The 23,055-nt window shown below is 48.4% G+C and overlaps 1 protein-coding gene across 6 annotated transcripts in view; it reads right to left on the reverse strand.

Annotated features, from left to right (window-relative positions):
* Positions 1-765: 765 nt before the first annotated feature.
* Positions 766-23,055, reverse strand: part of GRIP2 (glutamate receptor interacting protein 2) — a 240,834-nt gene continuing 218,544 nt past the window's right edge. For 5 of the 6 annotated variants that reach the window (XM_062636970.1, XM_062637007.1, XM_062636980.1 and 2 more), the window contains 8 exons: positions 22,908-23,052; positions 18,771-18,910; positions 16,214-16,390; positions 13,123-13,276; positions 10,106-10,226; positions 6,764-7,000; positions 4,970-5,116; positions 766-2,623 (listed from right to left, as the gene is read on the reverse strand). In XM_062636970.1, the coding sequence (XP_062492954.1) occupies positions 2,426-2,623; positions 4,970-5,116; positions 6,764-7,000; positions 10,106-10,226; positions 13,123-13,276; positions 16,214-16,390; positions 18,771-18,910; positions 22,908-23,052 (1,319 nt within the window). In that variant the 3' untranslated portion in view covers positions 766-2,425. Of the gene's footprint in view, positions 2,624-4,863; positions 5,117-6,763; positions 7,001-10,105; positions 10,227-13,122; positions 13,277-16,213; positions 16,391-18,770; positions 18,911-22,907; positions 23,053-23,055 lie in introns of all 6 variants that reach the window. The other variant, XM_062636999.1, reaches the window with a different exon arrangement.

The following is a 23,055-nucleotide window of genomic DNA, read 5'->3' on the forward strand; positions in this document are numbered from 1 at the left end:
TTGGGCGGCTGTCACCTACCCATGGCTGTACCGAGCTCCCTTGGTCCGTGGGCCCCAAGGTGACACGAGGAGGACAGGGCAGCGCAGACCAGAGGAGCAGCACCGTGCTGACCTTGTACCTGGTGCACAGTCACGTTGCATGGGCGCCAGTTCAACCTCGCTTGGCTCCGCACGCCTTTGGCAGGTGCCCGGTGCCAAGCGTGCGAAGGGCTTTGCTCTGAAGCCCGCGCCCCAGGAGGGCGGCCAGAGATGGGAGGATAAAGCTTGTTTACATGGCAGTGATTCCACAGGTCTAACCAGGAGCGTTTCCATACCATGCTCAGGCATAACCCACTTGGCCATGAAGAGTGCACTCTTCCCTTGCCAGTGAGTGGATATTCCCTATGGCCTTATCCGGGCAGCATCCCAGCCTGCGCTGCCCGTGCTGGGACCATAGGGGTGTCCTAAAGCCCTTTGCAAGAGCAAAGGACATTCTCAGTGTAGGGACACAAGGAACTACGCTCACAGCAGTCAAACCTTTGGATGTCTGGTTTCAGAGGTGGGGTCATTTGAGCAACCTGGTCTAGTGGAAGGTGTCCCTGCTTGTTGCAGGGGGTTGGAAATGGATAAACTTCATGTCCCTTCCAGCCCTTCTGTGATTCTATGTTAATCTGGCTACAGCAAATCATCCTCCAGCTGAAAGAGAAAGCCCAAACCAAATGCATTTCATTTGCTTTTATTTAATTAAAAAAAAAAAAAAAAAAAGAAAAAGAAAACAAAGTCAAAGTCATTGCAATCCCATTTAAATACAGAGATTTACAAAGAGGTCCAAAACAGGACTAAAATATTCTTTGAAATGCTGTACTTTTAAATATTGTGCTTTCATAGATACATAAGAAAAATCAGCATATAAAAATACTTTACAAGGAATACACTCTAATATATGGATAAAAATACACATTTAAGTAATGCAGTTCATCTTCATATCATTCAAAATGCATAGGAAGGGATACAAGGACCAAGTTTTTCTTCCTCTTTTTTTCTTTTCTTTTGGTTTTTTTTTTTTTTAAAGCCTTTAATAAAAGTCTTCATTAAAAACCTATGAGAGCTTCCACTGCTCAGAATATTGCATATAAAACCACTTTCGGCTGCACTGTCAATGCTCCACAGTATCAATTATGGCACATTATCTAGTAGTGGCAGCAATGGTATGGGATATTGCATACTCCAAGAGAAAATGGCTACAACGACAACTAGCTGGATGGGGCAGGGCACGTGTCTGGAAGAAACACCCTGATACGTTGCATCATAAAGTGCTAATATGTGAAAGGTGGCAGGCGGATGAGGACACCGATGCAGACATCGTGGCCCCTCTTCCCCATGGGGCTGGGGGCTCTTGGGAGGGAACAGGAGAGCGACCATGGGGCATCATGCTTGCAAAGCCACGGGAAGGCCAGCAACAGGCAAAGGGGGGTGGACCAGGGACGAGCAGCCAAATCCATGTGGGCACACAGACAGCCCAAGCCCACACAGGACACGCGATACAACCTCCATCTAGTGAAGGGCTTCTCATGCCACTGCCTGATAGGAGACAATGAGGTTATATTAACTCGAAACATCAGGGGCAGCCCTGGGAAGATCACTGTTCCTCAAGCTATTCACTTGTGGGCACAGGCCAGGTTTGCAAGCAAGAGAGAGCTCCATCAAGCCCAGAGAAATGAGGTGGATAGGGATTTGGGCAGGTAATTCAAGGCTTTTAGCCTTGACTATGGCCTTCTGCTCTCTAATAACTACTCCAGCACAGGAAACCACATCACTCATGAGAACTGGTAGCAGTATGAGGTGCTTCATCCCACTGCAGGGTGAACCAACCCTGGTGGGGAGCATGGACAAGGGGTGGCAAGAGGCAGCTGCAAATACTAAGTTTTGAACCAGGATTGCATCACCACTCTAAAGCACATTTTGAAATGTCTTTTCAACAGGGCTCTCCCTGGCCCTGCGCTGGGAGTGCAAGGGGATGCAGAAATCGATTTATCAATCAGGATGTTTAAAGGATGGAGCACAACAGAAAAGGCGTTTCAGTCTTGCTGTATGCGATTAACCAAGCAAACAAGAAAGAAAATAGCACCATGTGTGTTTATAGGATGGCCAAGGCCCTCCAAGTGAGGAGGATGTTGGAGGCAGGACCCCGCAGACCCCAGTGCCATGGGGTTGGCTGTGGATGCTCCTTCCTCCCACCAGCAGCTCTCCCTATCACTGCCTGTGGCCCGAGATACGCATCCAGTTCCGACCTTCCCAGCACTATTTGGCGGTCTGAAGACCCACCTCCCTACCTGCAGGTTATGGTACACACAGCATTTACAAATACCAGTGCAAAAAGCAGGAAAAACACCCCAAATACCACACTGGCTCAGCGGAGGCCCTGGGCATCGTCTGCTCCTGCTGCTCAGAGGGTCTGGATGCTCGCCTTGACTTCGGTACCGTGGGCTACCTGTGTTGGCAGCTCTCTGGTCCCCTCCTGGGGAGTATTGGCAGCCAGTGCCAAGGGGTTCCGGCTAATCACCAGGTCCAGCTTATCTCCAGCCTCCGAAATCAGGGGAACAGCCAGACAGCAGTCAAAGTCTCTCGTTCGGATGTGGTTTACCTGCCGGGATGGGTTTAGGATGTGCCATGGGGAGGAACAACAGAAAGACCACGTTTGTTAGTCAGAAACGGCAAGGTTGGTGAAAACACACAGCCCTGATTCCAAGCTCAGAGCAAAGAGGGGCACCCCTTCAGGCTGAGCACATCCTTCCTTAGCCGAGCAATGATGCAGTAACTGGTAGAAGGAAGGAGAAAATAAAGTCTGGATCAGGCATAAACCCTGACCCCAGTGTCTGGAGCAGTATGACCAGTATTAAACACTACAAGGCTCAAAACCAGTTCTCCAATACAAGCCTGTAGGAGAAAGGATGCCAGTTTCCCTGTTTTGCCATCATGGCTTTTACTGCCCTTAACTCTGTGATGCAGGGTGCTCAGTGCCAAGAAAACTAACACAGCTCAGACCATGAGGCTTCTGCCAACCACTTCCCAGCTCAGCCAGCAGTAAATTGAGACTGTACTGAACAGGGCTCAGAAGGCGGCTGTAGACTCTCTCTGCAGGCTTCAGCAGTGAAAGCACTTCTACTGCTGTCACTTGCAGACCTTCAGGCACATTTCTAGGCTGGGTCATCTGCAAGAGCCACCCCAGCTCTGTCACCTGCATCTGCCAGAGCACTTGGGCTTGGTGCCATGACAGCTCCTGGTTGGAGGGGGCTGGCAAACAACACAGGGAAGGGAAGCAGGGAAGGGAGAAAGGAATTTCCCACCCACCTTTGGAGTGAATGTAACCCCTGGGGCCACGCGTTGCTTCCTTCTCTGGGTAAGGGCTGAACGGGTCCATGCAACCCTTCAATCCAAAACCCTTTCCCAGCATTAGTGCATGCCCATGGAGCTGGGCTCTGTGACGGTAGCAGTGTCCCCCTGCCCTAACTGGTGTCCACACAGTTGACCTCAATAATGCTTCTTACAGCGTAGTAACTAAGGAGAAGTTCTAGACCACATACAGGCAAGGACAGACAAGCCACCAGCGTGCTCTGCCTTTGGACTATGCCAGCCAAGCAGTTCCAGGGCAGAAATGCCATTAGTGCAATGCCGTGCTCCAGCTAATCCATCCATAGGGTTGTTAGAGCAGGGACGAGGCGTTTGACTGGCCTTCATGCACATCATCATGCCCATAATCAGCAGCCCCATGAAGCCTCCTCAGCAATGCCTCTCTGTACTTCTTGAAGGCAGTCGCCTGAACCAGGTCTGCAAGCCCTCAATCACAACTCCACATGTCAACACGATGCCAATTGCCTTGTCTTCTTGTAGGTGTAAGCCGTGCAGCTCAGCATGTGGAAGGGGGGTGTTGAAAGTCTTCATGCTGCTCTGTTTAGGATTTCGGGCACACCTCCCAGAGCCCTTGGCACTCGTAAGAAAGCGACACATCCAACATTCAACAGAAAGGCAGCCCAGAGCCTAATTAGCTGCTTGTTCATTCTTGCACCATCTTTTATTTGAAGCCGAGAAGGAATAATTGTATAGCAGCCAACTGGCTAGAGACCATAACAAGCTTAAACAAGGTTCCCCGCAGCGCTGCGAGTCCTCCAGTTACCTGATGTACATAATTTATTGGCTCTAATCCTACTGCTGACAACCCCCACCTAGAAATCAGTAAAACTGAACATCTGAGTGTTCCCAAACATGGTCACAGTATCTGCATTTCCCAATGGGGGAAGGTTTTCCACTTTCTCAGTTGCTGTTTGAGTTGCCCCAAAGCAAGAATAGTTGGTTTTCATCCATGTAAAGCTCCTCTCCAACCTCCAAAACTCACCATGCTCTTACTGTCCCTCCGGTAGTCTGATATGCCCCAGTCATATTTATTACAGACTGCTTGTGAGCAGAGCTTTTATTCTGGTTCTACATCAGCTGTTCCAGTTCAAGCATCTTTCAAAGGAAAATACCCACGAAAAACACTTTGCTTCCTAGAAAACTCTTTTAGCTGTCAAAGGCATGCACAGAACCTTATGAACACCACTTGGCTCCTCCACATGGGGCTTCACAGAAACACATTGGTCAATACAGCTTAGTTCATCCAAAAACCACCCTCTTACATGACAGTAAAAGGACCAAGGGTGAAGAGAGGAAGCATCACACCTTTTTGGTTGTTTTGAGCTCCTCAAGCTCAAAAAGGCCAGTGCCAGGACACGCAGTGTCCTGGAGGAGGTGTAACCTAGGGGTACCACCTAGTGATGTCTCATTATAAAACACAGGTCTCATTGAGTGTTTGGTGGCTAAGAGCTCACCTAGTTGGCTAACTGTTACCTTTCATTAAAGTTAGTGCTGCCATGGATGGGTCTCACTTCTCTCTTCCTCTCAGCCACTCATTCACTCCGTCCCAGCCTCCAGAACTGCATTTTGCATTTATTACCTGAAGCACTCTGTCATATGGCTTGAGGCCACACTGATCTGCTGGCCCATCCGGACGGACCATATTTACATAGACACCTTTTTCTAACAAGCCATCCGACACACTGAATCCAAAGTCTTCACTCTCTGGGTCTTTGTGGAGTGTCATCTGGAGGGGCAGAAACAGAAAACACAAGTTTTAATGCACCAGAGGAAGGAGGAGGTAAAACAGATTGAGCCTTATTTACCAGACACCACCATCTTTGGTAGATCACATGGAGAAGTGCTTGGGTGACTGGCATAAAACCAGCCACACAGCAGTCCTTCTCCTTTGAATGTGGAAGGAAACGCAGGCAGTGTAACACAGAGAGCTGCTGTATTTCACCCAAAGAGCAGCAAACCAAGTGTTATTAATAGAGCATCACCTTCCCTAGCCCAGGTTATGCTGTGCATCCTCTGTGTACGCCACAGGACATGAAAATCCAACATGTTAAGAGGGAATTTTCAGTGTAGTGTGTCAAATGCAAAAACAGCTTGTTCTGAACACATCACTCAGCAGGAACATCTAAACTTCCCTGTTCTTTTCAGAAAATTCCTATCAAGAAGTGCTGAAGTACTGAGGACAAGAAATGGGTAATCTCATCACCCTTCCCTTGAGCACGTCATGCTTTGGCCTTGTCTAGAGGAGCTGGAAGTGTATCTTGCTATAGCTAACACTGGGAGCCAAGAACAACTCATCCCCCAACACCACCAAAATCTCCCATTGCCTCCCATGAAGTAGAAGTGCAACTCTTCCATGGGGCTCTAACTCCATCACTGTGCTCTTGGCTGGATGAGCCTCATGGATGTGCAGTCCTTGGGAAGGACAGTGCCCAGGATGATGCACAGGAGCAGCCCTCCTGGCCTCAACCTCATCTGCAAAACCAGCCAACACAAGGTGCTCCAGCAGAAGGAAGAGTCACCCTATACCATGCCTAATTACACAGCTCCCTCCTTCAGGTACGAGGGAGTTTCATTTAAAGACACATTTGCCGTGCCCTGAAGGACAAGAGCAGATCAAACATCAAAAGCTGTTTTATCCAGCTGCCATAACTGCAGGTTTCACTCTGAAGTCACACTAGGAAAGAAAAAGACAGGCAAATGTTTTGAAACCTCTCCAGCTTCCTCCCCTGCTTGCATTCTGCATCAGCAGCTTCTACACTTAATTCGTTTTCCTAATTACTGCTGCCTTGCACCATGCTTAAACTGGCTATGTTCAGCTGGGTACTGAATTCAAACAAGCATCCCGTTGCTGAAGAGCACACCTTCAGGAAAGGCTGGAATGGAGCGGAAGGGAGGGGGGAAAAGTTATTTTTAAGTTATTTATTATATAAAACGTGCCCTACTGAACTGGAAAAAGGTTGATGGGTCTCCACAGGGCCATACTTTGAGCTTTCTTGCTTGTATCTGTAGTACCAATTAATGAACTCCAGAACACAAGGACCTGGAAATCTCATCTAATAAAGGGAAAGAGGAAAGCACAGATTTGAACCCTGCTGAAGCATGGCAGCTAAATCATAGAATCATAGAATAGTTAGGGTTGGAAAGGACCTTAAGATCATCCAGTTCCAACCCCCCTGCTGTTCTGAAGAGACCCCCTTCATCTTCAGATGACCCTCTGGAAACCTTTGCTGCAGACCTTGGTGGGGGCCAGCTTTAACAAGGAACAGGGGGTTCTCCAAACAAAGGAGATCCTCTACAAGGTTCAAAGCTTCTACAGCCGTAACCACCGAGGTACTGCAGTGCCAGAGCAAGAGCAACCCTTGGCAACACAAACCTTGTGAAACTCGAGGGGGGTAGGGGACATGATTTCCTGCATCTCCTTCTCGATCTTCTTCACATCCAGGTTCCTCTCGTTCTTCTTGGCAGGGGAGCTGCTGCTCTCAGTCTGTCCATCCTCACAGCTGGCGTTTGCCTTCCTCAACGGGCTCAGTCCCGATGGGTTGACAGAGTCCAGGAGCAGCTTGCTGCTGTCCAAGCCCAGGTTGTGCACACTCCCTGTCATGATGGATGCCTGTAGGGTAAGGGCACAAAGTCACTCAGCTGAGCCAGCAGTGGGAAGAGATGGACCACGCGGCAACAAAAGCAGCAGAGACACCAACAGGGTGGCACCACTTCTCTCATGAATCAGAAATAAGTACCAACAAGCTCTTCCAGTTGGCTATAAAAGCCATTTCCAGACCTCAGGAGATGGCTGCCACGTCTATCACTGACCTACTGTTTGCTCGCCACCGAAACATGGAGCTTCATTTCAGAAGGAAGAATCTGTGAAGCATCTCCTTATCTTCTGATGACCCCTTCTACACAAACAGGGCCAGATAGGCCTCATCTTGTACAGGAAACTTCTTGGTACTCAAGGATGAACGTCCCAGTCTCAGGGGTCTCCAGTGTTTGCTGGGCTCCTCTCCAGCCTACCCTGCAGGCTGCAGCTCACATAGGGCTGGCAATGGCCCAGAGGAAGCAATAGCTTGGACTCCACTGAGACCAATTCAGTAGAGAAATTAGGATTTTATCTGTCAGTAAATGGGAGCTGTCACTGAGGAAAACTGAGTTAAAAATATGAAATTAAGTAGTATTTAAGCCTGGTCATCCCTGATAACATCCATTAAAAGATGGCCCTAAGTAGATTCTACTCCATTTGGCAATGCTTTTCGCTAATGAGATTACATTGATCAAAGCTAACGCAGGAGTCAAGAATCCAGTCTGTGGAACCTCAACTGGCTCCAGGTCACAGAGTCCATTTAAACAGCGTAATGAAAACTGTCATTTTGGAGTTTAGGCTCCAAGGGTCTGCAGTCCCATTAAACCTCAAAAGGTAGAAGGGGAAAAAAAAGGAAAGGTAGGGAGCAGACAGCAGAATTCTGCAGTGTTAAACTTGACAAGTCAAAGAGCAACTGCTCCTGTGCATGGGGTAAACAGCATCCGACTAAATCTCTCATGAAGGCCCTCCAGCTCTTTGCTCCAAGCTGGAACAAAGGCAAACAAAGCAAATTGTGGTGGCAGGATGAAAATGCCACGACTCCCCACCCTATTCCCAAACACAACCTTTTAGCTTTGCACTTTTCAGGTCTTCACACAAAAATGACGTAAGCAGTTTGAGTTTGGCCAAAACCCCGACACCTGCTACATGCTGGAAGGACGTGGACTTACCCCATATTGAGACACAGATTAACAAAACATCATCACGGCCAACCAGGGGCTGTTTGTTCAGTGACCTCAGGCAGCCTCAACACAGCCCAGGGTGCTGTGCCATGCTGTACCAACACCAGCCCAGCAGAGCCAGGGAGGAGACAGAAAGGTCTTTGCACGTTGTGCTGCTGTCCTCCCTCACACCCTGTAGATGCCATAACCAGCCAGTACCCAGGAGCATTCACCTCCTTCCCTACCTTCAAGGTATTGAAATACTCCTTGCAGCATCATAAACAATTTGCTGGGTGCTTTGGCTTAAGGGCAAGCAGCAGAAAGGGCAATTGCAGGCTTCTCCAGCCTGTGCCTGCCCTGCATTGTTTTCCCCCATGTCTTGGTTGCCCTCAAAGCAAAGCAGGGACATGTGCTCCCCTAGACGTACTGGGAAAAGCCTGTTTCTACCCACACCCCACAGTCTCAAAGTGGATTGCTGCTGTGTGTGAACCCATTTCCAGGCTATCTTGGGTCATCTCTCATTGTTTTACTTTTTTAAAGCATTGCTATAACTGTCACAGCTCCAAAGCCTTGAAACAGCATCTCTGCACTATGGATCCCTGGAAAATGAAAGGGATTGGGCACAAGGATATTTTCTCCAATCTGGCATTTCACAGTCCAACAAATCCCCTCTTTCACATTTAGGTGCCAGCTATTATGTAGAAGAGAAACAGCTATGCACCATTTCAGAGGGGTACCTTTTCCTTAAGCATTCAACAGCAGTTCAGCAAGGTTGAGAGCAGCTGAACTCATTTCTCCATACATTCAGGTCCAGGAAACAAGTGATTAAAGGAAGAAGTTACAGTTTGTGGGGTTTGTTGTGTTGGTTTGGTCTTTTTTCAAATCAGCACTTTCTTAAGCAGTTAAGATAATAAATACAGGGGTTTGTGTTTCAACACAATGAATTTACTTGAGATTTCCTCCCCCACTTACAGTTGCTAAGGATCAAGGAGGAAAGAACAATTAGCAAGTCCTTTGTCACCACGTAGACCAAAACAGGACTTCCCTTTTCCACCTCCACTTATTCAGAAATTGCTTTTTTCTCTCTGAAGCTTGAGAGATGCAACTGTGCATAAACACAGCCCCACCGGGGGTGATGGAGGGCACGACCCAGCAAGCTCTCTCCGGTCCTTGGCACACAGAAGGCAAGGGGAGAGATAAGCTCATGGGGTCCTGCTCCTTCTTTTGGGCTGCGGGAGTTGGGTCAGGGAGGGGGCAGCACAGGTCCCATCCTGCTGGGCAGGTTTGCTTCCTGCTGCTCCACAGTCTTGAGGGAGGCCTTTATTTGCACCACACACCCTAGAAATCCAGGCTCCTTATCCTATAACCGGACACAATAACATGACCTCCAAAGCATTTTGGATAAAGAAAAGAGAAAGTGGCTTGTGAAGAGAGGAAACACCTTTATTTCTGCAGGAAGCAATTGCTTTCTCAGATTTTTCCATGGGGAAGCCCGGCTGAAAAGCTTCCAATTACCTATTTCACTGAAAGAGTTTCCGGCAGAGTGACAGCTGAATGCAAGATATATGTTGGGCCAGGCTACATTTGAAGTAAGCCAAGGCTTCAGTCCCAGCAGGGCTAAAGGGGGCTCCTTTTGCTTAGCCTTTGATTGCTTTGGACACACAACATCTTCCCAAGCAGAGGGTTTATTTACCGTCTGATAGGGAAGGTTTGCCAACTGTTGGCCAGCAATGGTTTGCAAAAGGAGCTTGGAGTTCCTGGTGGGTAAGTCATCGGCTCAGGGGGAAAGTGCGCGCAAGCAACTATCTAACGAGACATAGTTATCCATTAGCACAAACTGAGATTAACCTCAAACCCTTCTTCACACCACCGGCAGCACAGGGATGCCACGGGCAGTTAACAGATCTGGGGAAACAGTCTAACATTCAGGTCGAGAGCAAAGCAATGGGATCAGCAGCAAATTCAGAAAGGGATTTACCTCAATCTCCCTCAAAAGCTCAGACTGGCCGCATGTTTCCAAATCCTCCAAAGCTTCTCCAAAAACACGCCAAAAACTATCCTCGTGAGTGGTCTCAAGGCCATTTTGGCGGTTGGGGTATCTGTTGTAACGTAGGAACCAAACATTGTCAGCACTCTTCTGCAGTGGGGTGAAAGCCGCAAGGCTACAGCAAGTGTCTCACCAGTAAAAGCAGAGACTTGAGGAGTCTTCATATACAAAAGCAAACAATATGAACTTTTCAGACAAGAGTCCAAACACGAGACCTCCATGCATTTACTAACAAGAGTCCTTCAAAGGAAGAATTAAGTTGGTGTAGTAATGTCAAAGTTCAAAGGGTAAATTAAAAAGTGCCTGTAGGAAGATTTGTAGGTTTAGGAAGACGTTTTGGTGAAATAGAGAAGTGAAAGAAAAAAGGATGCGTTATGGGTAAACCAGGAGCCTCAGAGACTGTTAGTACAAAGGCTGATGGGATAGAGCTCAGATCTGAGACACAGAACACCTGAGAAGAGAGAGAAAAACACAGAGGGTAACAGACATGGTGAGAAAATGATAAATACATTAGGTCTCTATGAGAGTAAATAATGCAGAGATGTATATAAAAATGGTTGCCCTGGGCTGGACAAGCAAATGCACACATCAGCCAGCAATATCGACAGTGTCATGTATAACCCATACAAACCATGTTTCATTTGCTTTGGGTTGGCCAGGGAACTGAGCTGTTACCTTCAGAAAGTCTCTTTTTTTTTGGCTATATAACAGCCACAGCACTTTTTGCCATGTAAAGTTTGCCACCATGTAAAGACTGCCACCAGTTCCATCTACAACTGAGGGTACGGATAAAGAGGACTCTCAATATATGTTAACGTGAACACCATGTGTACCTTGCTGGGGGTTCTGCAACTTCCCACCTTGGATGTTTCAGCACCTCTTATCTCTGACCACGAGCCAAGGTCAATTCTTGGACTGCTAAAGCAAATAGCAATTAAACATGCTGAAGTTCTCTGAAGAAGCCAGAAAAGTAGGCAACACTGCTTACTGAGCACCAGCTCTATGCGAAACTCTCAGTGCTCAGTTTAACAGGAGCCTCTTGAATCAAACTCTCTGTGGTGTTAAATCAAGGTCACAATAAAACCACTAATGTGTCATGGGGAGAGACCCCGAAGGGACAGTGACATTAGAGCATCCCTAATGCATCTTCTACACATCTTATTAGGAGCTGCATGGGCAAGGCTCCACCTCTGCAACATCTGGCACCACTTGCATGGCTTAATGGTCATCATTAAGGAAGGGAGCTCATCCACCAGAGCCATTTAGCAGAGTCAGAACATTTAACTTGAGCACAAGTCAAACAGAGGATGGCCTCCATTAAATATATAATGACCCCTTGCACTATTAATAGAGCTTTTTCCAGATCTCTATTAACTGCAAAGTCTTTAGCACATGCTTTGCTTTTCATTTAAGGGTTTAAATGGAAGCCTGTAGGAGACATAAACTCACACACGTGCTTTTGCTCCTTCGGGGATTACGGCCTGACTGGGGGGAGCAGTATCTGAAGTGGCTTATTGCATTTAAATACCCCCCCCTTCCTTTCATCAGCTTTTAAAGGCCAGTAGCCTTCACACCAGGCAGAAAGGTCAAAAACCCACACAGCAAGACCTTAGAAAAACAAACCAAAATTTCCCCCCAAAAGGAATTTTCAATTCTTTCCCCTTACTCATTTCCTTCCGCTGCTCCCAGGTTCCCAAGGAGGCAAAAGTCCCTTCCAGTTACCAGTTTCTTGCCTCTCAGATCAGCAGCGTAACACACACACATCCAGGACACAGATGAATCAGAACGGGGGCTCTCACACCACTGGCTCAGCAGGTTTTTACAGGCTAAAGGCAGCCAGGGTTAGAGATCGTTTGTTTTCCTCCCTAATAAAAGCACTCAGCAGCATGAACCGTTTCACTTGCACTTTGACATCAGGGCTTGGAGCCCTCATTAGGGACGTGCAGAGCTTTCAGGGCTCAGATTTGCTAACTTCAGCTGGCTTCGCTGCGAGGGCCACCAGGGACAGTGACCTCTGCGAGCTGGCTCTCACTGAGATGCAAAACAAGAACAAAGTCTCCGCCACTGCCAGCCTTCCTGCCAGTGTGATCCTCTTTAAATAGGTGGAAATGGCCATGAGATGTTCTAAGGGTTTTGTTTGGACAAACAAAAGTTAAGGAACAAAATAAGGAGGAAACAAAAAGAACTGACATTAACAACACAACACACACAACTATGGGGACTCTGGAGGATGTCAAGGGGAGAGTTGTAAAGCAACGAGGCTTTTCCACCACGTGTGGCTCGGCAAGGGGCAAATCCAGCAGGATTTTGACCCAAAGCAAGGGGCAGCTGCAGCCTCCTCCATGGGCTCAGGAGGTGTTGCAGGATTTCTCCCACACCAGATAAACCCAGGGATTATCCTGAATATGCTCACTCAATGTGGCTTTATTTGTGGTGCTGGAAGGGCCCAAGTGTGATGGAGAGAGATGTTCCAGCCAGAGCTTTGGGAGATTGTAACTTGGACATGAAATCTCATACTGGTCCTCCAAAAGCTTTGGTTGGCCTGTTCTGTTTCATAGCTGGTTTGAGCGGTTGTGTCTGGCCAACACATAAGAGAAGAGCCCTGATCATACCTATTTATCACACCTGAACTATGAAAACACTGCAGCCTTTACATAGCAAGGCAGGAGAATGAGACGGGGTAAGAACCTGTGGTCCATGCAGTTGAGACTGCCCTAACTTCAGACACAAATGTCCCTTGGCCATGGTAGAGGTGCCACAGAGCTACACCCAGGGTACCCTGGCAATGTGGAGGGGGTTCACCACCCCAGCACCCCTCCCCATGGCTGCCTGATGCCAAGATGGGGACATTGCTGGCCAATCCATCACATTCCCATGCCCCATTGTCCCAGTATAGTGACACCCACATCTGCAAACATTCCTCCCTGCCTCCTCCCACCCCTCCGTACCTGCTGGGCTTGTCCCAGTCATCTTCACTGAAGCTTCCATCCATGTAGGGGTAGTTTTTCCTGGGGTCCCCCGGAGGGGTGCTGCTCTTTTGCCTGCTGTGTCTCCATTCATGTGGATGGAGGGCTATTGCTGCAGCCTGAGGTATGTACGTACCTAGGGAAGGCAAGAAGGGGTGGAGAGAGGGAGGGTAATACCTGCTCAGAAAGCCCAACTGGCATAAGTCATGCTGAGCCAGGAGAGCCTCCTTCCTAAAGTCTCAAACCTGAGGCCATATAGATTGCATACTGCTTCCATCTCAGTCATCCAAAAGGGATTGTTCTTCCCATCTCTTCTTGCTTTAACCAAAGCAACTTCTCAGGATGTTGTTACAAGATGCTCCACTTCGCCTTTGCTCCCCCACTTCTGAATACTTGTGGGTCTGGGATCCACACACATGGGATTACGTATACCCACAGATGCAGATCCTACCCCCAGTCACCTCCAACCTTGGTTAACAGCTGCCGTTTCCACACTGAACCCAACAGAAATTGTGCTGCTGATGCAGCCACCTTTAAATACAGTGAGGCCTTCAAAGGGTAAAAGAAGATGCTGCCAAGCTTTCTTCAGTGTTCCCAACGCCATTTTTTGGGAAGGATTTGAAGGCTCAATTTCTATTGGGGTTAAAAAAAAATATCTTCGTTTAGATTCTCAACTGCCTTTGGGACTTAAGGGACATCACAAAAAAGTAATAGGATATAGAAGGACAGCAGCAAACAAAACTGCTTCCAGAGCATCCAGAAGCAACAGCTTCCCTTCAACAAGTGTAATAGCACTGAGGGTACCTGGTGGTGGTCACCAGCTTCACTGTGCTCCACAGTGCTAAAGGAGGAAGATCCAGCCCTGATCCTGAGAGCTGCCAGGGAATTCCTGCAGCCAGCAGAGCCCTCCCGTGCCTTTGGGATCAGCTGGTGCAGGTGCGGAAAACTGCTTTGGGGATGTGTGTGAAAAGCAAGGAACAGGAGTTAAAACTCTGCTGGCTTGAGAGAAGGTGAGGCTCTTCTGTACCATGTTTGATAACAGATCAATACAGGCTGTTGGGATGAAATCAGACACGGTTCATTACTTCTGTCCCCATGAGCTTTCCTGTACTGCAGTGTCTTACTCCAGAGATGCGAATCCACCACTACCAAGTCACAAGATCCCCACGTAGCTGCCTGGACAGAAACCTTCTAAACCAGAGCATTCCTCAGCAGCATCGGTGCCATCTGCAGTGGAAATAAGTCCCCCAAGTCCCCTGCCCACTGAGTGTTTCAGAGAAATCCCCACAGCCTTTCCAAGAAGCATCGCGCGCTTCCATCACACGCTGTGCCAAGCGAACAGGACGAGCTAACAGGAGAAACACATCATTAAGGGAGACTTGACCTCCCAAACAGCTCAGAGCACTGGAAATACCCAAAGACAACGCCAGCACTTCCTTTGAGAACGCCAGGGTCTGTTATTTCACTTAGCTGAGTGTTTCCTCCGTGTGTTTTTAAAGGTTAGACTGCTCTGGACTGCAACAGGTCACAGCAGTCAGGAGCACTCACTGCCTGCCAGAGCAGAGCAAGGTCCCTGGATGCGGGTCCCTGTAGTAGGTGGGCAGCAGTGTGTGCAGGGCTAGCTGTCACTTGGCTGCCACTGTTTCACCTCCTCCTTCCAGAGGGATAGGCTGGATCCCTGGAATTCAGAGCCACCTGGTGGCACGTTCCCACCAAGCCCAGCGCAGCCCAAACCCTTCCTTGAGCAGTTTCCTAAAGCTGTGGATGAACCTAAAACCCTCAAGGCTGTAGAGCCAAATCTATAGTTCTCCATTTGGGATGTAAACCCCAATCTCCAGGCAGGTCTCCCTGCATCCTGCCTTCCCTGCGTATCCCATGGGCAACCCCACATGTCCTTCTCCCTTCCCTCTTCCCAGCACCACCATGTAGCCAAATGCAGTTGCCAGGGAAGAGGAGAGAGCTTCCCGAAGCAGAGTTGCAGCCTGTGGATGCTGGGCAGCTTGGCACCAGCCCCACTCCCTGGGACTCTGGGCTCAATTACTCATTCTCAATTTACCAGCCTAAACCCAGTGTCCAACTTGTGTTAACGTCCTAATAGACGGAGAAGGACTGCAGCATGGTGAAGGCCAGGGGAATCCTCCTTAATGAAGCCTCCAGTCCCAGATGCTTTCCCAGATTAAGACCTCAGAGCAATGGAGGCTGAAGGAAGACACAGGCATGGTGGAAAAGACACCCATGCACTGCACCCTAACTCAGAGTGCAGTGAGCACAGGCACGCACCTTACTCAGCACATACTGAAGGTGCGTTGCTCCTGCAGCATCCCTCCCTGTTTTCATATTCTGCTCTGGACAGCAGTCTTTTCACCAATTCCCTTTGCAGAGGTGGTTCAGGGTTTGGTTTCGTTTCAACATGGGCTAATACAAGCTTATGCCATTAAATCTGAACTGGAATCACTATTTTCCAGTGTTTTTCTCTGAATAAAAAATCTATTCCCATGACTAGAGTATCCTTCATCCCAATTCCATGTGTCTGCCAGAAGCCACAGCCGAATAAACCTGGCCTCAAAGACGTGTGTTCATCTGATCACTCACTAGAGAGCTAGAAATACTTTCTTGTAGTATTACCTTAATTATTCTGTTAAGTGAGTGCTTCTAGTCACAAGACACTCGCGTGGACTTTAAAACAGCCTGAAGAGGATTAATATGTCCTATGCAGCCTCTCTGGGGAATTAGAAGTGAGCTATGGACCAAATACTCTATGAGACATACGGCCAGTGAATACTTCCTCTGATTATGTGAATTATGAAGTGCTGTAATGGTTATGAAAACGCTGTGAACAGTGTGATGCCATATAAGTCAGAAAAAATGTGCCAATAAAAACCTAAAGCAGATACATCAGCTCAGAGCACCACAGGAGTGCACTTTAAAATCCATTTTGTTCCTCGCTGGAAGCAAGAAGTCATGTAAATATGGTCAGACCACAGGCTTCAGCTCATATTCAGTCTCCAGGCAGATTCAGGGGCTCTGTCTGTCTTCACCTTGAGGTGCCTAAGACAAGACAACCCTGGCTTACCTTGGCTTCCATACCCAGCATCAATGCCAGAACCATCCCAGGAATCCATCACATTGTCCATGCTAGGAATTGTGCTGGAGTATATCTCAGACAGCTTGCTAGTTTTCTGGGAGTCAGTCAGGTCATCTTCTGGGTCACTCACTTCATTTATACTCCCCGACTTCTTGGGATAGGATTCTGAAACCAGAACACACTTCTTTAGCAGGCAGGAAGACCTGCACTGACATAGGGCCAAGCCCAGGTACTGTGAGTCTTTCGAAGAACCTCTTTAGCTCTTGCAAAGTAGCCGAGAAAGGTATGTGCAATGTGGTTGAAAGGATTTAACGCTGCATTCTTAACTCAAGCTGAATCAAGAAATACCCTTCTGAGTTTTTAGCACATGGAATACATGGGGATTTGAGAGAGTTGGCACCTAATCTCAGTTCTCAAGCACACCTTCTTGTGCCTTTCATAGAATCCCAGCCTGGTTTGTGTTGGAAGGGAACTTAAAGCACATCCAGTTCCAACCTCTTGCCATGGGCAGGGACCCCTTCCACTAGAGCAGCTTGCTCCAAGTCCCTGTGTCCAACCTGGCCTTGAACACTGCCAGGGATGGGGCAGCCACAGCTTCTCTGGGCACCCTGTGCCAGCGCCTCAGCACCCTCACAGAGAAGATGTTTTCCTAATACCTAACCTAAATCTCCCCTCTTTCAGCTTGAAGCCATTCCCCCTTGTTCTGCCACTCTACGTAGTCACGGTGCTGGCTGCAAACTTTCTGTTTTAATGAGGTTCCAACAATGCAACCTGGTCCCAGACTGTCACAGCTGAAACTATAGCCCCCTTCCAAGAATGTACAACCTCACATCAGCTCAAGGCTAACCACCGCCTCTCCAGAGAGAGTTTCATGACAATGAGGAATTCCTGGGCCTGGTATTTTGGGGCTGAATTTCCCCCTATTAGTGATTGGAAAATGGAAAGTTGAATACAGGTGATGAAGCCCAGACCTTCCCTTTCATTATTTTAGTACTAATAGGCCCTTATTACCATTATATCAAATTCCATTTCAGGTACCAGCTATGTATGGAATGGTTTCTCAGCACAAGCATTTCTTTGTACTGAATAGTTTAGAGTCCTTGCTGATTAGATGTCCTGTTAGCCTGATCTCCAACTCACAGAAATCGGGATGAAAAGCCCTCTGAAAGTCTTCGTTTGACAATGAGGACAGATTATTTTACCAAACAAAGCCCTGAAGGTCCCTGTTTTCCCAGCATTCAGAAGATTGCTCCCCATGATTAACTCAAGATTACCTTGAAACTTCAATTACACCTGCTTCATTCTCAGAATGATTAACAAGGCTGAAACTGGCACTTGCATGTCAATTACTCCAGCGAGTGGCTGTGACAATGCTAAGTGTCAGCAGGGGGAATAAGGGGCATTTCAGACCAAGGATTGAGGTGCTTTGGTTGCAGGGAACGAGAGTGTGGTTTCTTGGGAAGGAATGAGCTCCCCACATCTACCTCTGCTTACTAAATCCCCATTCCCTGCCTCGATTACCTGATTTGTAAAGCAAGTGCATTGCCACACGTTTGCAAACTGCTCTGAGGTCTATAGAAGTTTAGGAGCAATGCTACTTCATCAGATGCAGGACAGGCATCCCATGGGCCATGCTTGCTTGGAAGAGCTTGATCACTGTATTTCTTCCAATTCCCATGGCACCACGGGCTATTGGCCAGGTAGGTCCAACTAAATCTAGAGACTGCAGAAGCATGGTGCAAAAAGAGATGGAAAATATGGGGTGTGGGGAGAGACAGAAATGCAGCCAGAATGGATGAGCTACTTTCTGAACTTCATGAAACAGCCTCTGTTTGGCTCTGAAGTTTGTATGTTCCCTGGTTTCACCAATCCCTCCTCTGTCCCCCCCAAAAGTGACCTGCCTGTACTAAGTATGCTCCTGTTCTTGGATACCCTGTCACAAAGAACAGCATCAAAGCAACAGGGAGCTTGGAATGGAAATGAGAAGGGAATCTCTAGAGTGAAGGTAGATGCTTGGAAAGATGCTCTGATGACCCCAAGCCAGGAGAAAAGGTGGTAAAGATTTATTGCTAATTGGTTTCAAAAAGTCAGATTAAAGATGAGGGTTTTTTCCATGGATTTTACCAGCTCGGAGTCCCCTTGGCTCCTTTTTTTTTTTGGGGGGGGGGGACACCACAAAACCAACAAAACAACAACAAAACCCTGCACTTTTCTACTTGCAAAGGCAATTCTGCTTCACTCCTGGGTGAAACACCCTCACGGACAGGCAATAGCAGCGACAGCACAAGGGGTCAATCCGGACAGAAAATGATTACCAGCACTAATCCTGCTGTCTACTCTCTTCCCAGTACCAGAGACAGTCCCTGTGTTGCCTTTGGTTTACATCGGAGTCAGAAAACACGCACCTTCCCCCTCTGTGCCCAGCCATGCCCCGGACCGCTGCCCTCATCTCACCTCCCAGAGCACACAAAGGAAAACCCACAGCGTTACCCACTCCATCGCACGGGATCCCTTCACTTTCCCACCCCAAACCGTCCCAACTCACTCTCCATCTGCTTCTTGATCTTCAGCGTGACCGTCTCTCCCGCCATCTGCAGCAGGTGGATGGCCTCGCTCAATGGCTTGCCCTTGAGGCTCACGTTATTAATCGCTAATATCCGGTCACCAATGTGGATGGCTCCGGTTCTAGAGAGAAAAGGCACTGTTAGAACCTTCAGAGAAGCGTTCTGCCTCTGTGAAACAGGCTGTTATGTTGTTACGTGGAGCAATAGCATGTTAAGTCTCTGCACTTTCAAATATGTCTTGGTTTTCCCTTGGCATACCCATGATTTCCTCTTCATTGCCACTAGCAGGAGTCTGGGTCCCTCCCCATCTTCCACTTGTGTATATACATACAAATATGCACAGGAAAGTCTTCTTTCCTCAGATCCCAGGCCCCTTGAGACCTGGGACTGCAGAGAAGCTTACGATCAAAACTTCTTAAGGCAAAGGGTCTACACATTAAAAGCACAAGCATTTCCAGTGTGCGACGTCCACCAGACTGAAGGGCAGCTTCACTCTGGTGGAAATAAGCTATAAGAAAAACGCAGAAACCCACTGAAAAACAAGACCAAAACGGCCCAACACACACAGACCGTGTGTGCAAGCAGCAGCTCAACTGGTTGCAGATCAGTTCATGATGTGTTCAAAGCTCACCCCTACACAGCTACACCTCTGTGACTTTCTCCATCAGGACCAGCACTCTAAGGAGCAGTTACTGTGTTGTATTGCACAGCTGCATTCCAGCACTGGCTTCTGCTCTCAGCTAAATACATCCTCAGGCAACAGCCAGGAACAAACTTCTCCCCCTTCTCCTCCATCCTTCCCCTCTGTGTCTACCCACAGACAGGGTTCACTGCCTGTGTTTGCTGCAGCTCCAGGCAGAGCAGGATGTGCTCAGAGCTGGCTGCAAGGCAGGAGCTCATGCTTGCTGCTGGCTGGACCGAGTTCACCACACTCACACTCCCTAACGCCAGCAAGAGCAGGAATCCTGTCCTCCTCCAGCACTGCTGTAAGGTTCAGCTACCAGGAAGCTGTGTGATCGAGCCAGGAGGAGATGCACATCTGAACTGCAGCATCATTTTCTCTATGGCAAAGTGCTTCTCTTAGGCACATCTTCAAATTCTCCAGCAGAACTGGGATTTCATGTGCTGTCATAGGCAAAACAGCTGCTCATCTTTCCCCAAACGATGAAACTTTGGTAGACACACTGCTTTGTTTGGAAACATCTGCTACATACACACCACATTGGGAAACGTAGGCAAACAGCAGGCAGGGCTGTTTGGTCTGCTGCTGCTGCAATACTTGGACATCGCATAACGGTCCCACCAGCCACTAGATGTCCGTCTCGGCCCATCCAAATCAGCCTGTAAAAGCCTTCAGGGAAAACTTGTGCATTCAAATAAATCACAGATCAAACTGGAACAGCAGCATTTGCCTTCAAAGTTTCATCTACATGGTCATAAAAAAGACAAGCTTAACTGCTGGCAGTTTAGAGGTGATCCTTGGCTCACGGCAGGGGCTCAGCATCTGAGGGCATCCTGCTATAGCCCTGAACCCAGCATGGGGCACATCCTGTACCCAAGGCAGTAGCCCAACAGCCAGTGTCTGAGCAACACGACTGCTCTGCAGAAACTGTGAAAGTCCCTCAGCAGGGGAAAATAGAGGAACTATTAAAGAGAAAGGTCATGTTCAGCAAGGTGGTTTTCTCCAAGGGGGGGGAAGTAAATCAAGGTCCAGTCCTTTCATCTGCCCATCTCCCCGCACCCTTGTGCCGAGCAGGAGGGACAGAGAAAGCTGTTCCTAGCGAATGATCCTTGTGCCTCTCCATTGTCACTAACAGCCCCTAATTCACCTCAAACACAAACCAGCCCAAGGGAACAGCAATAGAGGAGTTGCAAGGTGTAAAAGGGGCTGCAGACACACACTGGAGAAGGGGTGGCTGCACGCACATGGTAGGGATTTACATGGCACATGGGCAGAGCCACCACCCTTCCCTCCCTGTCAACGTGGGTTGGTGCTGAGCACTCCTGGACAAAACCCTGCAGCTACTCCATGTATTTGACCAGGCAGCAGCAGAGGATGGGCAGGCACTTTAAAATGCCGGCAATAGCCCCAGATTGCTTTTGGAGAACCATTACACTGTGACCAGCATTGAACAACATTGTTCAGACATACTCCCTTTCCCAAGAAGAGAGAAAACAAGCTCCATGGCCTAAGCTAAAGCTACCTGCAGGCACTGAAGGAGGGGAAACTGAGACTACGCATGGGAGAAAGCCACTGCTCAACACCAACCAACAGCCTGAGCTGCTTCTTGTAGGTTTCTGTAAGACCAGACACGTACAAGGAGAAAAATGTTCCAAGGACAAGATAAACCCAAAATCATCCAGATCTGGAGCCTTTTCAGCTTAGACAGCATGTCACCCATTGTGACAAACGTGTGACAGATCACAGAGGACACCCTGCCTTCGCATCGCCAAGCGAGCAGCCTGAGCTGCAGCACAGGCCAGTGCCTTTACATGAGCTGCCAGCACGTTCCCTTTATCAGACAATGGGATCTGGTCCACCCTGTGCTAGTGCTGCTGAAATATGTCCTGTGCTCCATCACAGGATCCATGATCAGCCAGTCACAGATCTGGGTTGAAATCAGTGCCCTTCAAAAACCCTTACTTTCCTGCAGGCAGCCTTCATCCCAGCGCTCCCCACTCTCCCCACAGTGAGCCAAGGTTATCCGGAGAAATCCCTGCACTGCTCCATCCCCACGCCACTCCTCTGCACTGTTATTTGTTAGTTAGGAACAGTGAACACGCTGAGTGGCTCCTCTGCTCTTCTCCAAAGGCTTTTCATCCCTTACTGCCTGCCAGCTCTTCCTCAAAATCCAGTGGTACTGCAGCACTAACCTGTTTCTCCATGGAGTAGTCATTGATGTGTATCTGAGTTCAAAGCAGGAACAGCCGCAGCATTGCAAAGGGAATTGAGAGCAACAAGGGTACCAAGCTGTCTTCTGACACCTGACAGTGCTTGGGCTTTCTGCCTTTAACCTCTCTCAGTCTAGGCTGCAGTTACAGTGCAGAACTGCTATGCAGAAAAGCCTCAGATACTCTGGCTATTATTTTCTAGGGGAAAAGCCTGAATCCTATAGCAGCAAGCAGTGATATAAAATCCCCAAAGAGAAGAATCACTAATAAAGTCCATCCCTCTTTCTTACTTCTCAGGAGATGCTAATGTTCTGCTTTCTGTACCAAAGAGAAGCAATGGAAATGTGCAGCAGCATGCATGTAGAGAGCTCAAGGAACCCAGTGCAGAGTGAGGCACTGGGCTTTTTACAGCCCAGCTAAGAGGGAGTGTGGCCTTGAAACAGAAAGAACCAAAAGGCCAGGTCTGCAGTCAAACCTGCCCAAGGTCTAGCACTTTGCACCTAATTGCTGCTGTTCTGCCATTTCTAGGCTGCTGAAATGATCTATTTACAAATCACAGCTACCATATAGACAGATTAATTATGATACAGTGTATGACACAGTTCCACCTTATATCTCAGCATTGTCCTGATCCTTTAAATCCCACAGAGGCACATAGATTCAGACACAGGCACGCACACAGTCAACAGTCCTCATTGCTGAAGGTAAATCTGCACCTACATGCATGCAGTATAAATGTCTGCTGCTTGAGGCACGTCAGCCCTGCACTGAGGTATCTCCACATGCACAGGCTAAGCAATCAGCAAGAATGGGCCAGAAGACCCCTGAGATCTCTGGCTTCACCAGGACAGAGCACTGCCATGGCCATAAGCTGTAGTTTAGGAATAGGCAAGTCCCAGACAGAAGTGGTTTTATGGGCACTCTCCCCATGCAAGATATGGAAGCGAAATCACAGACCAGGAAAGCACCCCCATGGAAGAAGGGCAGATAAGTTCCTGGCTGCTGCATTCAACTGACTCACTGGATCTGACTTTTCCAGAGTGCCTTGCTTTAAGCCACTCTCATTGCCCTGACAGCACTGTCCCAACCACCCTGCTTCACAGTGCTTGGTACCATCACAGCACCTTTCCTTTTTAGCAGACTAAAACACTTAAGAAGAGGGAAGACTGGGCAAAGTCCAAGATCCCATCCCATATCAAGTCAACCCTTCTGCCCCCAGACCTCACCTTTCTGCCAGCCCTCGTTTGGTCAAGCCCGAAATGACAATAGGATCGAAAGGTTCCTCTGTCCCGGAGATGGTTATTCCCAAGGGGCCACCGTAGCGCTTCAGTTCCACTGTGTAGATAATAGCACCAGTTGTCTCTTGCTCATCTG

This window comes from Pezoporus occidentalis, unplaced genomic scaffold (assembly GCF_034315485.1).
Source record: "Pezoporus occidentalis ecotype Australia unplaced genomic scaffold, CSIRO_AGI_Poc_V1 ctg114, whole genome shotgun sequence".
NCBI lineage: Eukaryota > Metazoa > Chordata > Aves > Psittaciformes > Psittacidae > Pezoporus > Pezoporus occidentalis.